The 15,879-nt window shown below is 38.4% G+C and overlaps 1 protein-coding gene across 1 annotated transcript; it reads left to right on the top strand.

The window, feature by feature from the left end:
* Positions 1–2,448: 2,448 nt before the first annotated feature.
* fshr (follicle stimulating hormone receptor) lies at positions 2,449–12,954 on the top strand. The gene is made up of 10 exons (XM_079845715.1): positions 2,449–2,798; positions 6,742–6,813; positions 7,310–7,384; positions 7,499–7,570; positions 8,049–8,123; positions 8,277–8,357; positions 9,022–9,090; positions 9,186–9,260; positions 9,483–9,668; positions 11,102–12,954. The coding sequence occupies exons 1-10, from the start codon at positions 2,614–2,616 to the stop codon at positions 12,231–12,233; spliced, it is 2,022 nt and encodes a 673-aa protein (XP_079701841.1). The 5' UTR covers positions 2,449–2,613; the 3' UTR covers positions 12,234–12,954.
* Positions 12,955–15,879: the final 2,925 nt, after the last annotated feature.

Raw genomic sequence — 15,879 nt, 5'->3', positions numbered from 1 at the left:
AATTCAACTGCTTGTTAATGCAAACATCTAATCAGCCAATCACATGGCAATCACAAGTTCAAACCGAGCATCAGAATGAGGAAGAAAGGCTATTTAAGTGACTTTGAATGTGGGATTGTTTGCCAGATGGGCTAGTCTGAATATTTCAGAAGTTATTGATCTTGATCCGAGCTGTTACAAGCAAGGTGTAGGCCAACCTAATAAAGTGGCTGGTGAGTATATATTACTAAGTGACTAATCTTTCCACTTACAAACCCTAAACCATAATTTCGATATGGTTGATACAATAAATGATATCATTTGTAAACTGCAGTTTGTAACTTTTTTTGGTTAAAAATGATCCAAAATAAATTTGTGTGTAAGTACATAACCTCCTTATCTTAGCCCAATTCACAATAGTAAGCTTGTAATAAGGTCTTATAATTTGAGTGGTACTGGTAAATACGATCTTTGCGTCATTACATCACGTCTGTAAACAAAGAGTCTGTTCTAGTAGGTAATATATCGTGTGTGGATGCTGCAGGTGGCGGATCGTTTGTGGCCTCTTCTTACAGCAGCTGGAATGTAATTAAACTTTTTTGATGGTGGCGTGTAATCCAGAAATTTCAAAACGACAATCATCGTTGACAACTGGTGCGTAGATAGACAACCCAAACAAAACACCTCAAAACATTAGATTCTTCCACGCTACGGAGCCGTGCCGATGCACAACCCACGTAAAGAAGATAACGCCGCAAATAACTGCAATTTCAGGGTTCAAACAGAGATGGCGGCAAAGAGGTAAAACTTACGGACTTTAAAGGTGCAGTGTGTAGTATTTATGAGGATCTATTGACAGAAATGCAGAATAAAATACATAACTATGTTTTCAGTGGTGTATAAAGACCTTATATAAGGAACCGTTATGTTTTTATTACCTTGGAATGAGCCATTTCTATCTACATATACTGCGGGTCACTATACAGTGAAATCGGCATTTTGCGGCAGCGTGTTTCTACAGTAGCCCTAAAGGGACAAACTTCTCTCTCTGCTCTCTCTTACGATTACATTTTTGTCCTGTGTTGGCCCCCGTAGCTTCTCTACGTGCTTCGAAAGGGAGGGGTGAGCGCGGGCTGTTGCAATTCACAACCTCACCACTAGATGCCGCTAATTAAATATGTGGTTATGAACCAAAAAAAACATACAGGCATTCAAATTGGGCCTGGTTCCGTAAGGGTTCTAGGAGGGGGACGTGGTCCACTCTGCAAACCCACCCTAAGAGTCCAGGCGACAATCACACCAAAATACCATCATGCCTAAAACACTGTCACTACATTTTTACAATGAATTTCTGGCAATCCAATTTGTACTGTTAATTTAAAATAATCTCTATTTGTACTCTTCTTTGTTTAATGCATTTTAAACTTTCATTAATATTTGACACAAAAGAGCTCCATATGAACTTGCAGAGAGTGAGTGTGTGTGTGTGTGTGTGTGTGTGTGTGTGTGTGTGTGTGTGTGTGTGTGTGTGTGTGTGTGTGTGTGTGTGTGTGTGTGTGTGTGTGTGTGTGTGTGTGTGTGTGTGTGTGTGTGTGTGTGTGTGTGTGTGTGTGTGTGTGTGTGTGTGTGTGTGTGTGTGTGTGTGTGTGTGTGTGTGTGTGTGTGTGTGTGTGCGTGCTGTCCTGGTAAATCTGGTAATGAACTGTACAAAGATGGCAATATCCGAAACCAATGTCATTGTAGGAACATTTTATGGTCCCCATGAGGAAAACAGCTTATAAATCATACTATGTGATGTTTTTTGAAAATGTAAAAATGCCTAAAGTTTTGTGTGATGAGTAGGTTTATGGGTAGGTTTAGGGTCAGGGGATAGAATATATAGTTTGTACCGTATAAAAATCATTATGTCTATGGAAAGTCCCCATAAAACACGAAAACCCAACGCGTTAGTGTGTGTGTTTGGTGTGTCTGAACACACAGTTCACTACTATCAAACTTACACATGTCAGACTCAAACAAAGTTTCTAAGACTAAACAGCTCAAGTCATTGCCTGAGGGAGACCAGCACTTACAAGCCAACTAGTGCCAAACCAGGTATAATTTATACAAAAAAAAGACATTACATGTCTATCTGATTCCAGAAAGAGAATTTGTGCACAAGCAGAGATGTAAAAAGGAAAAATAGATGTTTACCAAGTAGTTTGCACTAATATTGCAAAAAAACTATGGTGACTTCACAATGCCACAGGCAATATTTTGTAGCGTTTCTAGAACTTTTGGAGCTCAGTATGGGGAGGACCTGAAGAAACCGATGAGAGGAGGAGAGAAATTAGGTTTGGAGGGGAGGAATGAACAAAACATTTGTTTGTTATCAGAGGAGGACCTCTCTTCCAAGGTCTCCCGTGACTCTGGCTGTAGAGCTTCTGACCAACACGCCTCTTAGAAAGAGATCAGCCTTCCTGCGGCTTCACAAGAACAGACCATTACAACCTCAAAACACCACGCAAATAGAGTCTGAGCGGTCCAGCCCAGCCCTCACCTGAACATCAGCGAAGACCAAGAGCTGCTTCAGGACGCTACACTAAAGGCCTCAGTTCACAAACACTGTAAAAACCCTTCCACCTACAAGAGAAGATGAGAAAGAGGATGGTCTTGTTGATGATGCTCTGCTTTAGTCTCGGCTGGTCAACACCACACACAGAAGGCATGTTTGCTGGATCTCATTTCTGCTCATTTAATGGTACAACTCGTTATGTCTTCTGTCTGGGCAAAGAGGTCCACGAGATGCCAAGAAATATACCGAAAAATACCACATTTGTGTGAGTATAAACAAACACACACACCCACAAATGCATGTTAAAAACACATAGTGTATACATCTAGATATAGAATTTCAGGTATTGAATATCAAAGGACACAAAGTTCCACGTTAAAAACATTCACATCCACTTCAAATATTAATGCCTGCACATAGTTGTTTTGGATGTTGAAGCTACAGTATGTATGTGTTGTCATTTTTAACTAAAACTTCAATTAATTACTTTAACAAAAAAGAGCAATGTAACTGAAATAAACAAAGTTGAAGTACTAAAATGACAAAAACTAAAACTGAAATAAAACAAAGCTAAAGAATATCAAATAAAACAATAAACCAATAAGAAAAATGACAAAAGCACATATCAGACTTAGCCTACTAAATATTAAACAAATTAAAACTACAAAATATAAAAGATAATTTAAAATATTAATAAATGATATAACAGTATATACAGTAAATAATAATAAAATAAAACGGCAATGGTTAAATACAAGTAGAAGTAGCTGCATAAATCAGCATAAGCAATTTTCATTAATATTACTATGATTAAAAGTTACTATAAAATAGTATTGAATTACAAAATTAAATATGCATTTTTCACGTATTGGATTCATTATTTTATTTAGCTTTTTTGTCATTGAAAATGACAAAGTTGAAAATGTATTATACTGATTTGTGTGCTATTTTTCAAACTTTAAATAAAATTATTAAATATATAATCATTTTAATGAACGTCGTATAGTAATGAAAGTAACAACAAGCTTGACAGCATTATTCAAAATCTGAGAATCTCAAATGACATTGTTATTGTTCCAGAGCTTGTTATTGTGGTTTTGGAAAGAATGTGATTGACTAGGAATACGTGTTTCTGTTGTGAGACCCAGAATATTTTTTTGTAATCTCAAGGCTATCGTCCCTCAAATGAACTCTCAAGCCTGATACAGGGGACTGTGTTTTTTTAATGTCAAATGTATCGCATTAAGTCATTACGTGAATTTGTGTGAGAAAAGGTTTTTGTTGTTGGTCAGGGTTGCCGCTTGGCCAAAGATCTTGTAATTTGTGCACGTTTTATCGGCGTTGTGTAGTATGAGTGCTGTTAAAGGGTTAGTTCATTCCCAAAATGAAAATTCTGTCATTAATTACTCACCCTCATGTCGTTCCAAACCCGTAAGACCTTCGTTCATCTTCGGAACACAAATGAAGATATTTTTGATGAAAACAGAGAGCCCTCTGACCCCTCATAGACTGCAATGTTATTACCACTTTCAAGGCCCAGAAAGGTAGTAAAGACATCATTAAAATAGTCCATGTGACTCCAGTGGTTCAACCTTAATGTTTCAAAGCGACGAGAATACTTTTTGTGTGCAAAAAACAAACAAAAATAACAACTTTATACAACAACTCGTACTCCTACGCTGTTGACGTAGAGTAAACAGTCCAACACTTCTGAGTTCTACGGCAGAACAACTGCTCAACATTGGCTAGCTCCTGCGTCAGCATCACACGCATGCGTTGTGGTGCTCACATGAACAGTAGCCTATCGAATACAAAAAATATTCTCGTTGCTTCATAACATTAAGGTTGAACCACATGGACTATTTTAATAACAATGTCTTTATACCTTTCTGGGCCTTGAAAGTGGTAATGCAACTGCTGTCTATAGAGGAGTCAGAAAGCTCTCGGATTTCATCAAAAATATCTTCATTCGTGTTCCGAAGATGAACGAAGTTCTTATCGGTTAGGAACAACATGAGGGTTGAGTAATTAATGACAGAATGTTCATTTTTGGTCGAACTAACCCTTTAAGACAAGATGACGACAGACGACAAAAAAACTTGTTGTGTAGTGTGAGTACCATGGCGATTCATATAGTCTCATAGTTCGGTGTGAGCTTGCCCATTTCAGCCAGAGAGAGAGAGAGAGTGAGAGAGAGAGAGAGAGAGAGAGAGAGAGGTAAACAAAAAAACTATCTTTGGCTCCTCAAGCAGGTTAATCATGGGTTGTATTTCTGTTTTGAGCTGACAGTCAGTCAGTTTAGATAAGGTTGCCCAGCTGAATCTCAAGATGCTCAGCTTGATCACACATTTCACACTAATGGCTGTCTACACCTTGTGTTCATTGCTTTAGGCTTCTTTACTTTTCCATTTTGGAAAGAGCAACAAGAGCTTTTCAGCTTGTGTCTCTCAGACTTTCTACTTGGCACCGCATGAACGAACAGTCATGTGCTTTGATAGGAATTTTTCAGGCTGCAGATGTTTTCTCTCTTTATAACTGCAAAATATCAAGGCAAATGTCTCTAAAACATTACATTCTTCCCAGGGTCATTCATAGGCTATACTATTATAGTTTTCGTCAATATTTTGAAATAGTTATATTTTTATATTTTCTGGCTATATATATTTTTATTGATTAGTTAGAGTTTTTTTACTACTTAAAATTAAAGCTGCTGTCCGTAACTTTTTTTATGTTCAAGATTTACAAAACTTATATAATTAGAATGTATAACATGAATCCATTTTCCAAACTGTGTTTTTGTCTTACCCTGAATCATTATGGTACACTTATAATAAGTGTTTATATTGGGACTATTTCAGCCTGGTCAGGTAGGAACCGCTGCGGAGGAGCACAGTCCCTGCGTGACTTGCCATAGACATAAACAGAGAGTAGTAGCTCCGGCTGCAATGTTCTTCCTCATGATGCATGCAGTTCTGTTTAAAGACTGAAGCTTTAAACAAAATTATTTTTATTTTTTTGAAAATGATTTGAATTTTTTTTTTATTATTTCACTTATATGTTACATTTGTTTCCTGATTTTCTTATGGTTTTATATTAATAACCCTGATTCTGTCATGTGTGATGAGTTCTTACAGCTGCGGTGTGTGGGCCTATTTTCTGCACCACTAACAGCACCAAACAAAACCACAAAAATAAAAATAATGATCGCTGCCGCCACAGGTCAGCCCTGCAGATAACCCCGCCCGGTCGCCCTAAACTCAGTCAGGGACAAAACAAGTAAAAAATAACAAGAATCAAAATGATATAACAAAGATATAAGGATTTTTCAAATCTTAAATATCCATATCTGTTTAAAAGGCACTCAGTGTGCTTTGTGTAATTGGGCTGTCTGCATTTCCGAGGGATTACAGGAATGAATATCCACAGGAAGAACACACAGACACTAATGGCTGTGTGCAAAAACAAATACACAAAAGCTTGACAGTAAATAGATCGTTTGCAGTTGTCTGTAAATAGGCTACTGGTAACTGCGTTACCATTTCTCATAACATTTCACATCTTGAGTGACCTAGTTTCTGCTATGACTCATTCTGCTCATACTAACTTTCATCAGTTCACACACACGCGCGCGCACATATATACACTTACACTCACAATAAACTTGGAAATAGTTTTTAAGAGCACACACATGCACATTCTGATAATGTGAGCCAGTGTGATCTCATGAGAAAATGTATGAGTTCATACATTGTGATTTGCACAGAAATGTGTGCATATGTGAAGGAATCACCAAGGTCTGAATTCATGCAAATTAGCCACCAATTCACTGTAATGTTAAATAGTTACGAATTGACAGTGTGATTTCAGCCAGTCTGTTCCTGTTTGGTATCAATAAACTTCATAGTGCACTCTCCATTCAAGTAAATACCAACTATGGTTGTATATGCCCATTACTTATAGGAAATCGCTGCCCAGATGTCTTACCGAAATGGCAGCAGAGTCAACTGACTTATTAAAATAGATTGAAATTAAATAATTGGTGATCTGGGGCATGCAAAACTAAACAAAACAGCAATATCTGATATAGCTATGCCAGCTTTTATATCTGATTGCTCATAAAAGATTCACCTTTGAATAGATTGTGATATTTATAACTGTAACACATTTTTGGATGGTGAATCACATCTCTTCTATCTAATTTTGCACAGGGAGATCAAACTGACTCAGATCAGCGTGTTCCGCCGAGCAGCCCTATCTGAGCTACACGAGCTGACGAGAATGTAAGTGCAAGAGTGAAGGACACAGTCTGAGATGTTTACTATTAAAGCATGGATGTGTACATTCAGCAAGAATGCACATGGAGATTAGAAAGGATTCAGTCAATCAAAAACTCTTTTTGGTTTTTGGCTTAGTTTTGCAAAACCGCATATAAACACATGCTATTTAGTCTTGATTGAATATGTTTAGACTTTGATATGGAACATGATGTTTAACAGTGACCCAAACACTGGAGATATGTATCACAGGAAAATACTGCAAAACCTAAGTGAGAGAAATTGACAAGTGGGATTCTTTATTGTAAATGCATTTTATTTCTCAAATCAGTATTTGTAGAGTGTTTTGAATCCCTCTCAGTGCTCTTCATAGAGCATATGGTGAACGAATGGCATGTCTATTAAGATTTTGTATCAATTTGATGTATTGCAATCAAGCTTTAGACATTCATGTTAACTGCTCATAATAATATCTGTTGCTAATGATTATTATTCTCCTCAGAGTGGTGTCCGAGAATGGTGCTCTTGAGCGAATTGAAGCATTTGCCTTCTCCAACCTGACAGAGCTACAGGAAATGTACGTCGCTGCACTGCATGTGTACATTACGTGATTCTTTTCGACATGCTGGAATCAAATATTGCAGTAAATATTATGAAACACAAAATAACCAACTAACCACCTATCTGACAGAACGATTACAAAATCCAAAAACCTTGTGATACACAAAGATGCCTTCTGGAGACTTCCGAAGCTACGGTATCTGTGAGTTATTTTCTGTCTTCATTACTCTTGTCTAGTAAACTCTGAATCATTTTGTTTTCATGCCGTGGTTCGGCAAATTAAAGGGAGTATATTCCCACATGAGTTTCAGCCTATTGAGTTATGTTAAGAGTCCTCAGTAAAAGCGGAATGACCTAAGCACAGGTCAATATCCATATCACATTTCTCACAGGAAACAAAGGCTACAGATGCAGACAAAATACAAATGTCACTAATGTATTACATTCATTAATCTTGACTTCATGTGTGTGTGAGAGGACTTGCTTAACCTACATTGTGAGGACCAAATGTCCTCACAAGGATAGTCAAACTTGAGATCACCTAAATTGTGATTCCCTCTCCATGAGGGTTAGGGTATAGAAAATACAGTTTGTATAGTATAAAAATCATTATGTCTATGGTGAGTCCCCACAAAGATACTGAAACCTAACTCTGTGTATGTATGTGTGTGTTCCTCCAGGACTATATCAAACACTGGTCTTAAAATCCTGCCTGATTTTTCAAAAATCAACTCTGCCGCTCTTGAATTTCTATTGTAAGTCTCTACTCATGCTGTGTCGCTGTCTTAATGTATATATTTTGACTTGGATCAGGTGTATGTCCATTCTCAAAATGTACTATCTGTAAATATACAAAGAAATGATCTATATACTGTTCAAATCTATGCTATATCAAATTTATGTTATAGTGATCTACAAGATAACATGCACATACAGAGAATTCCCAGTAACGCTTTCCTCGGATTGACCAGTGCCACCATAACTGAGCTGTAAGTGCAGCTGTGTGATTGATTATTCCCAATGAGTTATTCTTTATGCGAGGAATGAATGATGTGACGGGTTGTGGATTTATTGAATAAAGCACACTATACTTACATTTAAAATAAATATTAGTCTTGGAGTTCATGACAAAAACAAGCTAACTTCAACTGCTTTTAAACTACCTGTTAAAAACAAATATTTATATTATATTATACACAAAATGACATTATATTGACTAATAAAAATGTAACCAGATTTTTACTTTATATACACTACCGTTTAAAAGTTTGTGGTCAGACAATTCAGCAAGGATGCGTTAAAATGATAAGTGATAGTTAAGGTTTATAATGTTACAAAAGATTTCTTTTTAAAATAAATGCTGTTCTTTTGAACTTTGCTCATCAAAGAATCCTAAAAAATGTATCATGATTTCCACAAAAAATGTTTTTAAGCAGCATAAATGTTTTCAACATTGATAATGATAAAAATGTTTCTTGAGCACCAAATAAACATATTAGAATGATTTCTGAAGCATCATGTGACACTGAAGACTGGAGTAATGATGCTGAAAATTAAAATATATTAATATAGACATCTATTTTAAAAAGTTTTTTAAAAAACGTACCGATCCCAAACTTTTGGAAACTGGTGTAACTTAATGTACCCTTGTAGGAGATTAACGAAGAATGGGATTCGTGAGATAGACAGCTATGCATTCAATGGTACCAAAATTGAGAAACTGTGAGTCCAGTTACATGTTTTATACATTTATAAATTAGCATCTCACATAAAACCTCTAATCTTTCGTCTAATCCCTTTCTCTCTCTTTCTCACAGCTTTCTCATGGGAAACCAGCAGCTGAGTCATATCCACAGTTACGCCTTTATAGGAGCTGAAGGCCCCATCGTTCTGTAAGCATGAACAACTCTGACTTTCAACAACAATACAACTCACCAGCTGGAGCACCACACACCCACTCTATGTCCTCAGGACAAGCTCTCACAGCAATTCCTGTTACACTCACACTAACCTCAGTTACCTGGTTTGTACACTATTAGTGTGCATATAGTTCAACAACAATCTACGCACATCCAATCCTGCATTGGACACTGAAATGGCTGCTGTCATTACAGGGACATCTCACGTACTGCCGTCCACACGCTTCCAGAAAGCATGCTGAAGACCCTTAAGCTTCTGACAGCCATCTCGGTCTACTCTCTAAGGAGGCTTCCAAGCCTGGAGCTGTTTACTGAGCTCACGCAGGCCAATCTGACCTACCCCAGCCACTGCTGTGCCTTCAAAAACTTCAAGAAGCACAAGTCAATTACAAAATTACATTCAATTACATTACAACTGTTTATTCTGTGATGATTTACTCGTCTTCATATTGTTCCAAACCTGTGTGGTTTCTTTCCTTTACAAAAGGAGTTATTAGGCAGGATGTGCACGCTGCTCTTTTCCATACACTGTAAGTAGATGCTGCCAAAATGACCAAAAAGCACCATAAATGCCTGTTAACAACTAAACAAATATTCGGTGCGATAAACATATGAAATTGGAAGAGCAACTGTTAACGAGTCCGTTATGACTGACACAAAACATAAACGCGTCAGAGTTTATTTATGGAGAGAGGTTCTAATCGCTTTTCCGTCACGCTGCAAAAAAAAACTGGCCAATAAGATATGCACTTTTGGTCACATGACTAGAGCCACTGCTGTGTTCGAAATCGCTCCCTATACCCGTAAATAGGGCACTATTTGAGGGGACAGCCATTTGTAGTGTCCAAAATCATAGTGGACGTTATCGAGTGCACTCATTCAATCCCATAATGCACCACAATAACGAGTGTACAACTGTTGTACACTCAATGGCCAGAGAATACCCATAATGCACTGTGAGGGTCGAGTGCCAAATTAATTCCTGCGTCTGACCAAAAGATGGCACTCGCATCTGAATCATCCATCTATCCGTTTTCCAAACCGCTGGTCCAATGTGGGTACAGGTATAAATATCAGGTATAAATTCCTTTTTAACTGTTTATTCAATTGTATAATTAAGGTTTGTACATGCTGTTGTGCGTCCCTATGAATGTGTGCGTAATAATCAGAACGTACGTGCGTTGTGCACCCGCATATAGGCGCATATTACTAACGCGCCCTTTAAATAACACATAAAATACTGCACTATTGACTTTAGACCAGGTTTTGGTTGGTCAGTGGTGCAGTCATTCTCAGTTGCCTCAAAATAGCAACTCGCCAACAATGTGCCTGAACACACCTCGTTTTTCAGACAATAGGCGATCAGATGGGTGCTATTTAAATAACGTGAAAATGATAACTGCGTCAGGCTGAAACTAGCAAAAAACACTTGCATCGTGCCGGGTGTATGATAGGGCCCATTAACTGAACATATTTCACGCTTTTCTTCACACAAAGCGCTCTTAGCTTCAGAAGACTTTAGAAGCACATATTGCATTGCAATATTCCAATAGTTAATAGCCTAATTTGAATAGTTAATAGTCTATAAAATAGTCTTTTTGTCGTTTTAAGAGCTGGTCACTATTCACTTTCATTGTATGGAAAAGAGCAGCGTGAAAATTCTGCTAAACGTATCCTTTTCTGTTCCATAGAGGAAAAAGGTCATACAGGTTTGAAACAACATGAGGGTAAGTAAATAGTGACAGAATTGTTCCTTTTCTTCATTTAACACTGAAAACCTACTGTATACTCAGATATTATTTGTGTTCACACAGGTCTGTGAAGAATCCAATCTGTAACGATCCCGGTGCCCTCCGCCTGGAGCCAGATTTTTTCAAAGACCACTGTAAGGATGTGATAGAAGTGACCTGCTACCCCACACCAGATGCATTCAACCCATGCGAAGACATCATGGGGTTTACGTTCCTACGTGTTCTGATCTGGTTCATCAGCATACTGGCCATCATGGGAAATATGGTTGTCCTCCTGGTGCTCCTCACAAGCCGCTACAAACTGACCGTTCCCAGGTTTCTAATGTGCCACTTGGCTTTCGCAGACCTTTGCATGGGTATTTACCTGTTGCTCATCGCCGGCGTGGACATTTACACACAGTCCCACTACTACAACTATGGCATCGACTGGCAGACGGGAGCAGGGTGCCATGTGGCCGGCTTCTTCACGGTCTTCTCCAGCGAGCTGTCCGTCTACACCCTGACTGCCATTACCCTGGAGCGCTGGCACACCATCACTTATGCCATGGAGCTGGAACGCCAGCTGCGCCTGCGCCATGCCTGTGCAGTAATAGCAGCGGGGTGGCTTTTCGCCCTGCTGACTGCCCTGATGCCCATGTTAGGAGTGAGCAGCTACAGGAAGACCAGCATCTGCTTGCCCATGGATGTAGAAACTGTGCTTTCACAAGGATACGTGGTGCTGTTGCTCCTAATCAACGTAGCCGCTTTTCTGGTTGTGTGTGTCTGTTATATGCGCATCTACCTGACCGTCCGCAACCCTGCCTTCGTTCCTACCAACGCAGACATGCGTATAGCCAAGCGTATGGCCGTGCTCATCTTCACCGACTTCCTGTGCATGGCGCCCATCTCGTTTTTCGCCATCTCCGCAGCCTTAAAACTACCGCTAATCACGGTTTCTTACGCCAAAGTCTTGCTGGTGCTTTTTTACCCCATAAATTCCTGCTCAAACCCATTTCTTTACGCCTTCTTCACTAAAACTTTCAGGCGGGATTTCTTCATTCTGACAAGCCGGTTCGGCTGCTTTAAAACACGCGCGCACATTTACCGCACAGAGATCTCTTCAGGGCAAAACGGAGCCATGGTGCCTTCGCCAAAAACTAGTGATGGAACACTGTACTCCCTGGTGCACATCGGCCAAGTGCACCGACCACCATAACTCAGGTGTGACCGGCTGAAACCATGTGCTGCTCGAGGCGAAAATGAGGATAAATAAGGAAAATGTGGAATCTGGATATAAATTCTTGAAGGTTTCTACGGCATTAAATAGGGTAAAGGCGTCTCATAATATTATAGGTCTTGACCCCTCGGGTCAACTGATTCAGATGTCTTTAGAAGTACACCATTCACAAGATGCTGCTTGATTGACTTTTGACATATTCTGCATGCACCAGTGTTCAAAAATTGAGATTAAGGGATATCTTTAGTATGAATAATGTAGATTTCTTAATCTTTTAACAAGCATGCAGCATTAGATATTGTCAATTTAATTAATACTTCTCACTGTTCTTAAGTGGAAAAGTTGTCCATTTTAAAGGGAGTTCACCCAAAACTCACATTTCACCCTCACAACGTTCCAAACTTGTATGACTTTTTCATCTGTGGAGAAGAGGATATTTTGAAAAAATGTTCAGTGGTCTTTCCATACAAATGAAAGATCACAAAAGTAATTGAAACACAGAATAACTTTTGTCATCCATGGAAGAATGTAAGAATGTACACATTAAGGCTTTGCACTGATGCTGCTGGCAGAGGAACAACATGCTAAAAAAATGAAATTGAGGACCTTTTGAGAACCGACGAGCGAGTTTTTGAGATGAGAATTGTGATTTGTATATTTGTTTCTTTTTTTAAATCGTAAAAAATGTAATCGCATTGACAAATAAAAAGATAAAAATCTCCAGGTCCATTCAAATTGTTATTCTTTCAGTTCTCATGTGTGTTGAATCCGAGAAGACATTTATAGCTCTTCCCATCATCCTTTTCACAAATATTCCAGTACTTTAGCACTGGAATGGTTTGTTCAAGGTCACAATAACCTCGCTGGCCACCCCGCAGTATGAGAGAGGATGTCTGAGAGAGAGTATGGGAGGTTTGAATCAAATGGACTTGCGGTAACTGTAATAAATCTTTAACTGGACATCCACAATAAAGTAAAGCACAACAGGCTGCTTTACACAAACTGAGGCACACGCCAAGTTAGGAGTGAGTTTCACTCTGTCCAAGTCCTGCTTCTGTTCTTATCTTTGCACCTGCAATAATGTTGAAGCTCTGAGACAGAGAGCTGTTGTTCTGCTGGGTTTTTTTTTTTTTTAGGCAGCAATGTTTGCCTCAGTGTTGGAGGGGAGCGATGGGAGTGTGTGGCAGTTACAGCAGCTGTGCTACACGGCACCCTGAACTCAAACCTTTAAATGGGCTGAGGAAGTCCACAAAGAAGAGGAATCTGTTATGAAGAGATGGCTCATGTATCAAGGCCAGGGGTTCAATGCCGCAAGTCAAGGGAACAGTGGACAGAGAGAAAGCCACACACAGAGAAGACAGAAAGCAGATAGCTACTGCAACAATATTACACTTAAAAATCATTTTAAAAATCTATTTTCAAGTCATAATCGTTAATGTTTTTTTTTTTTTTTAAAGCGTGTCTGTGCTGAATGTGCTCGATTCCACATTTCAATGATGACTGATAGAGTTTCTACATGTTTTTTATAATAAATCATGATTATATTAATGCAGTACTATGGCTAATTCTGTACACATTAAGAATATAAAAACAGGTCAGGTTTTCTGGGAATTTCTAGAGTCTGGGACTACAACTGACCACTGGATGGCGCTGTAATCCACCAAAAACATAAAGCAGGTCATAACAGCAGCAACAGACATTGCATAAATGCATACACACTCACTGTGGCTGCAAAATATAGAATTTATTCTGTGCACTGTTGTGCGAAAATTCTGTATGCATAGATTACCCAAAAAGAACATTAGGCTACTGTGTGGAATAACGTATCCCACAAGACATGACCTTCCAGTTCCAAGGTGATGGATGTTTCTGAAATAATATCAGCTGTGATTATCACCTCTTTCTTGAAAAATAAATAAATAAATAAATAGAAAACAGCAGTCCGAACACAGTGCATATGCCCGCAGTATACAGTAAGATATAGTTTTCATAGTAAACACTAGGACCACCTTAAAGGGTTAGTTCACCCAAAAATGAAAATTGTCATTTATTACTCACCCTCATGCCGTTCCACACCCGTAAGACCTCCGTTCATCTTCGGAACACAAATGAAGATATTTGTGTTGAAATCTGAAGGCTCAGTGAGGCCTCCATATGGAGCAAAGCAATTTACACTCTCAAGATCCATTAGTGTACTAAAAACATATTTAAATCAGTCCATGTGAGTACAGTATATTTTTGGTGCGCCAAAAAACAACAACTAAATAACGACTTGTATAGTGATAACCGATTTCAAAACACTGCTGCATGAAGCTTCGGAGCGTATCGAATCAGCGAGTCGATTCAGTGGGTCAAAGTCACGTGATTTCAGCAGTTTGCCGTTTTGACACGCGATCCGAATCATGATTCGATTCGCTGATTCATAACGGTTCGAATCTTCATGAATCAGTGTTTTGAAATCGGTCAATCACTATAGAAGTCGTTATTTAGTATTTTTTTGGCGCACCAAAAATATTATCGTCGCTTTATAATATTAATATTGAACCACTGAACTCACATGGACTGATTTAAATATGTTTTTAGTACATTAATGGATCTTGAGAGTGTAAATTGCTTTGCTCCCTATGGAGGCCTCACTGAGCCTTCAGATTTCAACAAAAATATCTTCATTTGTGGATGAACGGAGGTCTTGCGGGTGTGGAACGGCATGAGGGTGAGTAATAAATGACATTATTTTCATTTTTGGGTGAACTAACCCTTTAAGGCTGGTTCACACCAAGGACGATAACTAAAACTACGAAGCTTTATTAATCATTTTAATAATAGGGAAGATCCAGCTGATTAACTATAAAAACATTTCTTCATTTTAACAAGCCGGTTCGGCTGCTTTAAAACACGCACTACTCCAAATAAAAAAATATAAAAACCTCCATCCATTCAAATAGTTATTATTTCATTTCTCATGTGTGTTGAAACTGAGAAGACATTTATAGCCCTTCCCATCATCCTTTTCACAGAATGGTTTGTTCAAGGTCCCAATAACCTCAAATTACTTCCAGAAATTTTTTTCCCCAGCTGATTAACTATAAAAATATTTACAGCCAAAAATCCAGCCGATTTATGATTAGATTAATGGCATGTTCCATTTGTCCTCGGAAGTGGGAAATTCCAAGTTCCCAGTGGGAACTTTTAACTGGAATGCCCCTTCAAATCAGATTTGTGACTGGGCAACTCTGGGGAAACGCAACAACAACTTCAGAATCCAATATGGATGCTCAGCACATCAACTAGATTGAAACAGTAGTAATGTATTGTTTAAGCATTTCTGTTTGTGTGTCTCAATCGACGTTGGAATAAGTTATAAGCATTACATAACATTTGTGTTACTCCGTAAAAAAAGTAACTAATTGCATTGATTTTTTTATGGAAAGTAATGCGCTACTTTTCTTAAGCTGGGCAATGCTTGTTTGTTTTTTAACAAAAACAATAAAAAAAGGTTTTGCATGTTTGGCACTTTCACACCAAAAAGTGAAAGACTCAGGTTAAAGGAAATGCAAATTCACACCTGCAAGAAGAGGGCATTCAACATTCCTGATATAAACAGAAAGCTTATTGCTTATTGGTG

The sequence above is a fragment of the Gobio gobio genome, assembly GCF_949357685.1.
Source record: "Gobio gobio genome assembly, chromosome: 20".
Lineage (NCBI taxonomy): Eukaryota > Metazoa > Chordata > Actinopteri > Cypriniformes > Gobionidae > Gobio > Gobio gobio.
This window is presented reverse-complemented; position numbering and strand designations above follow the sequence as displayed.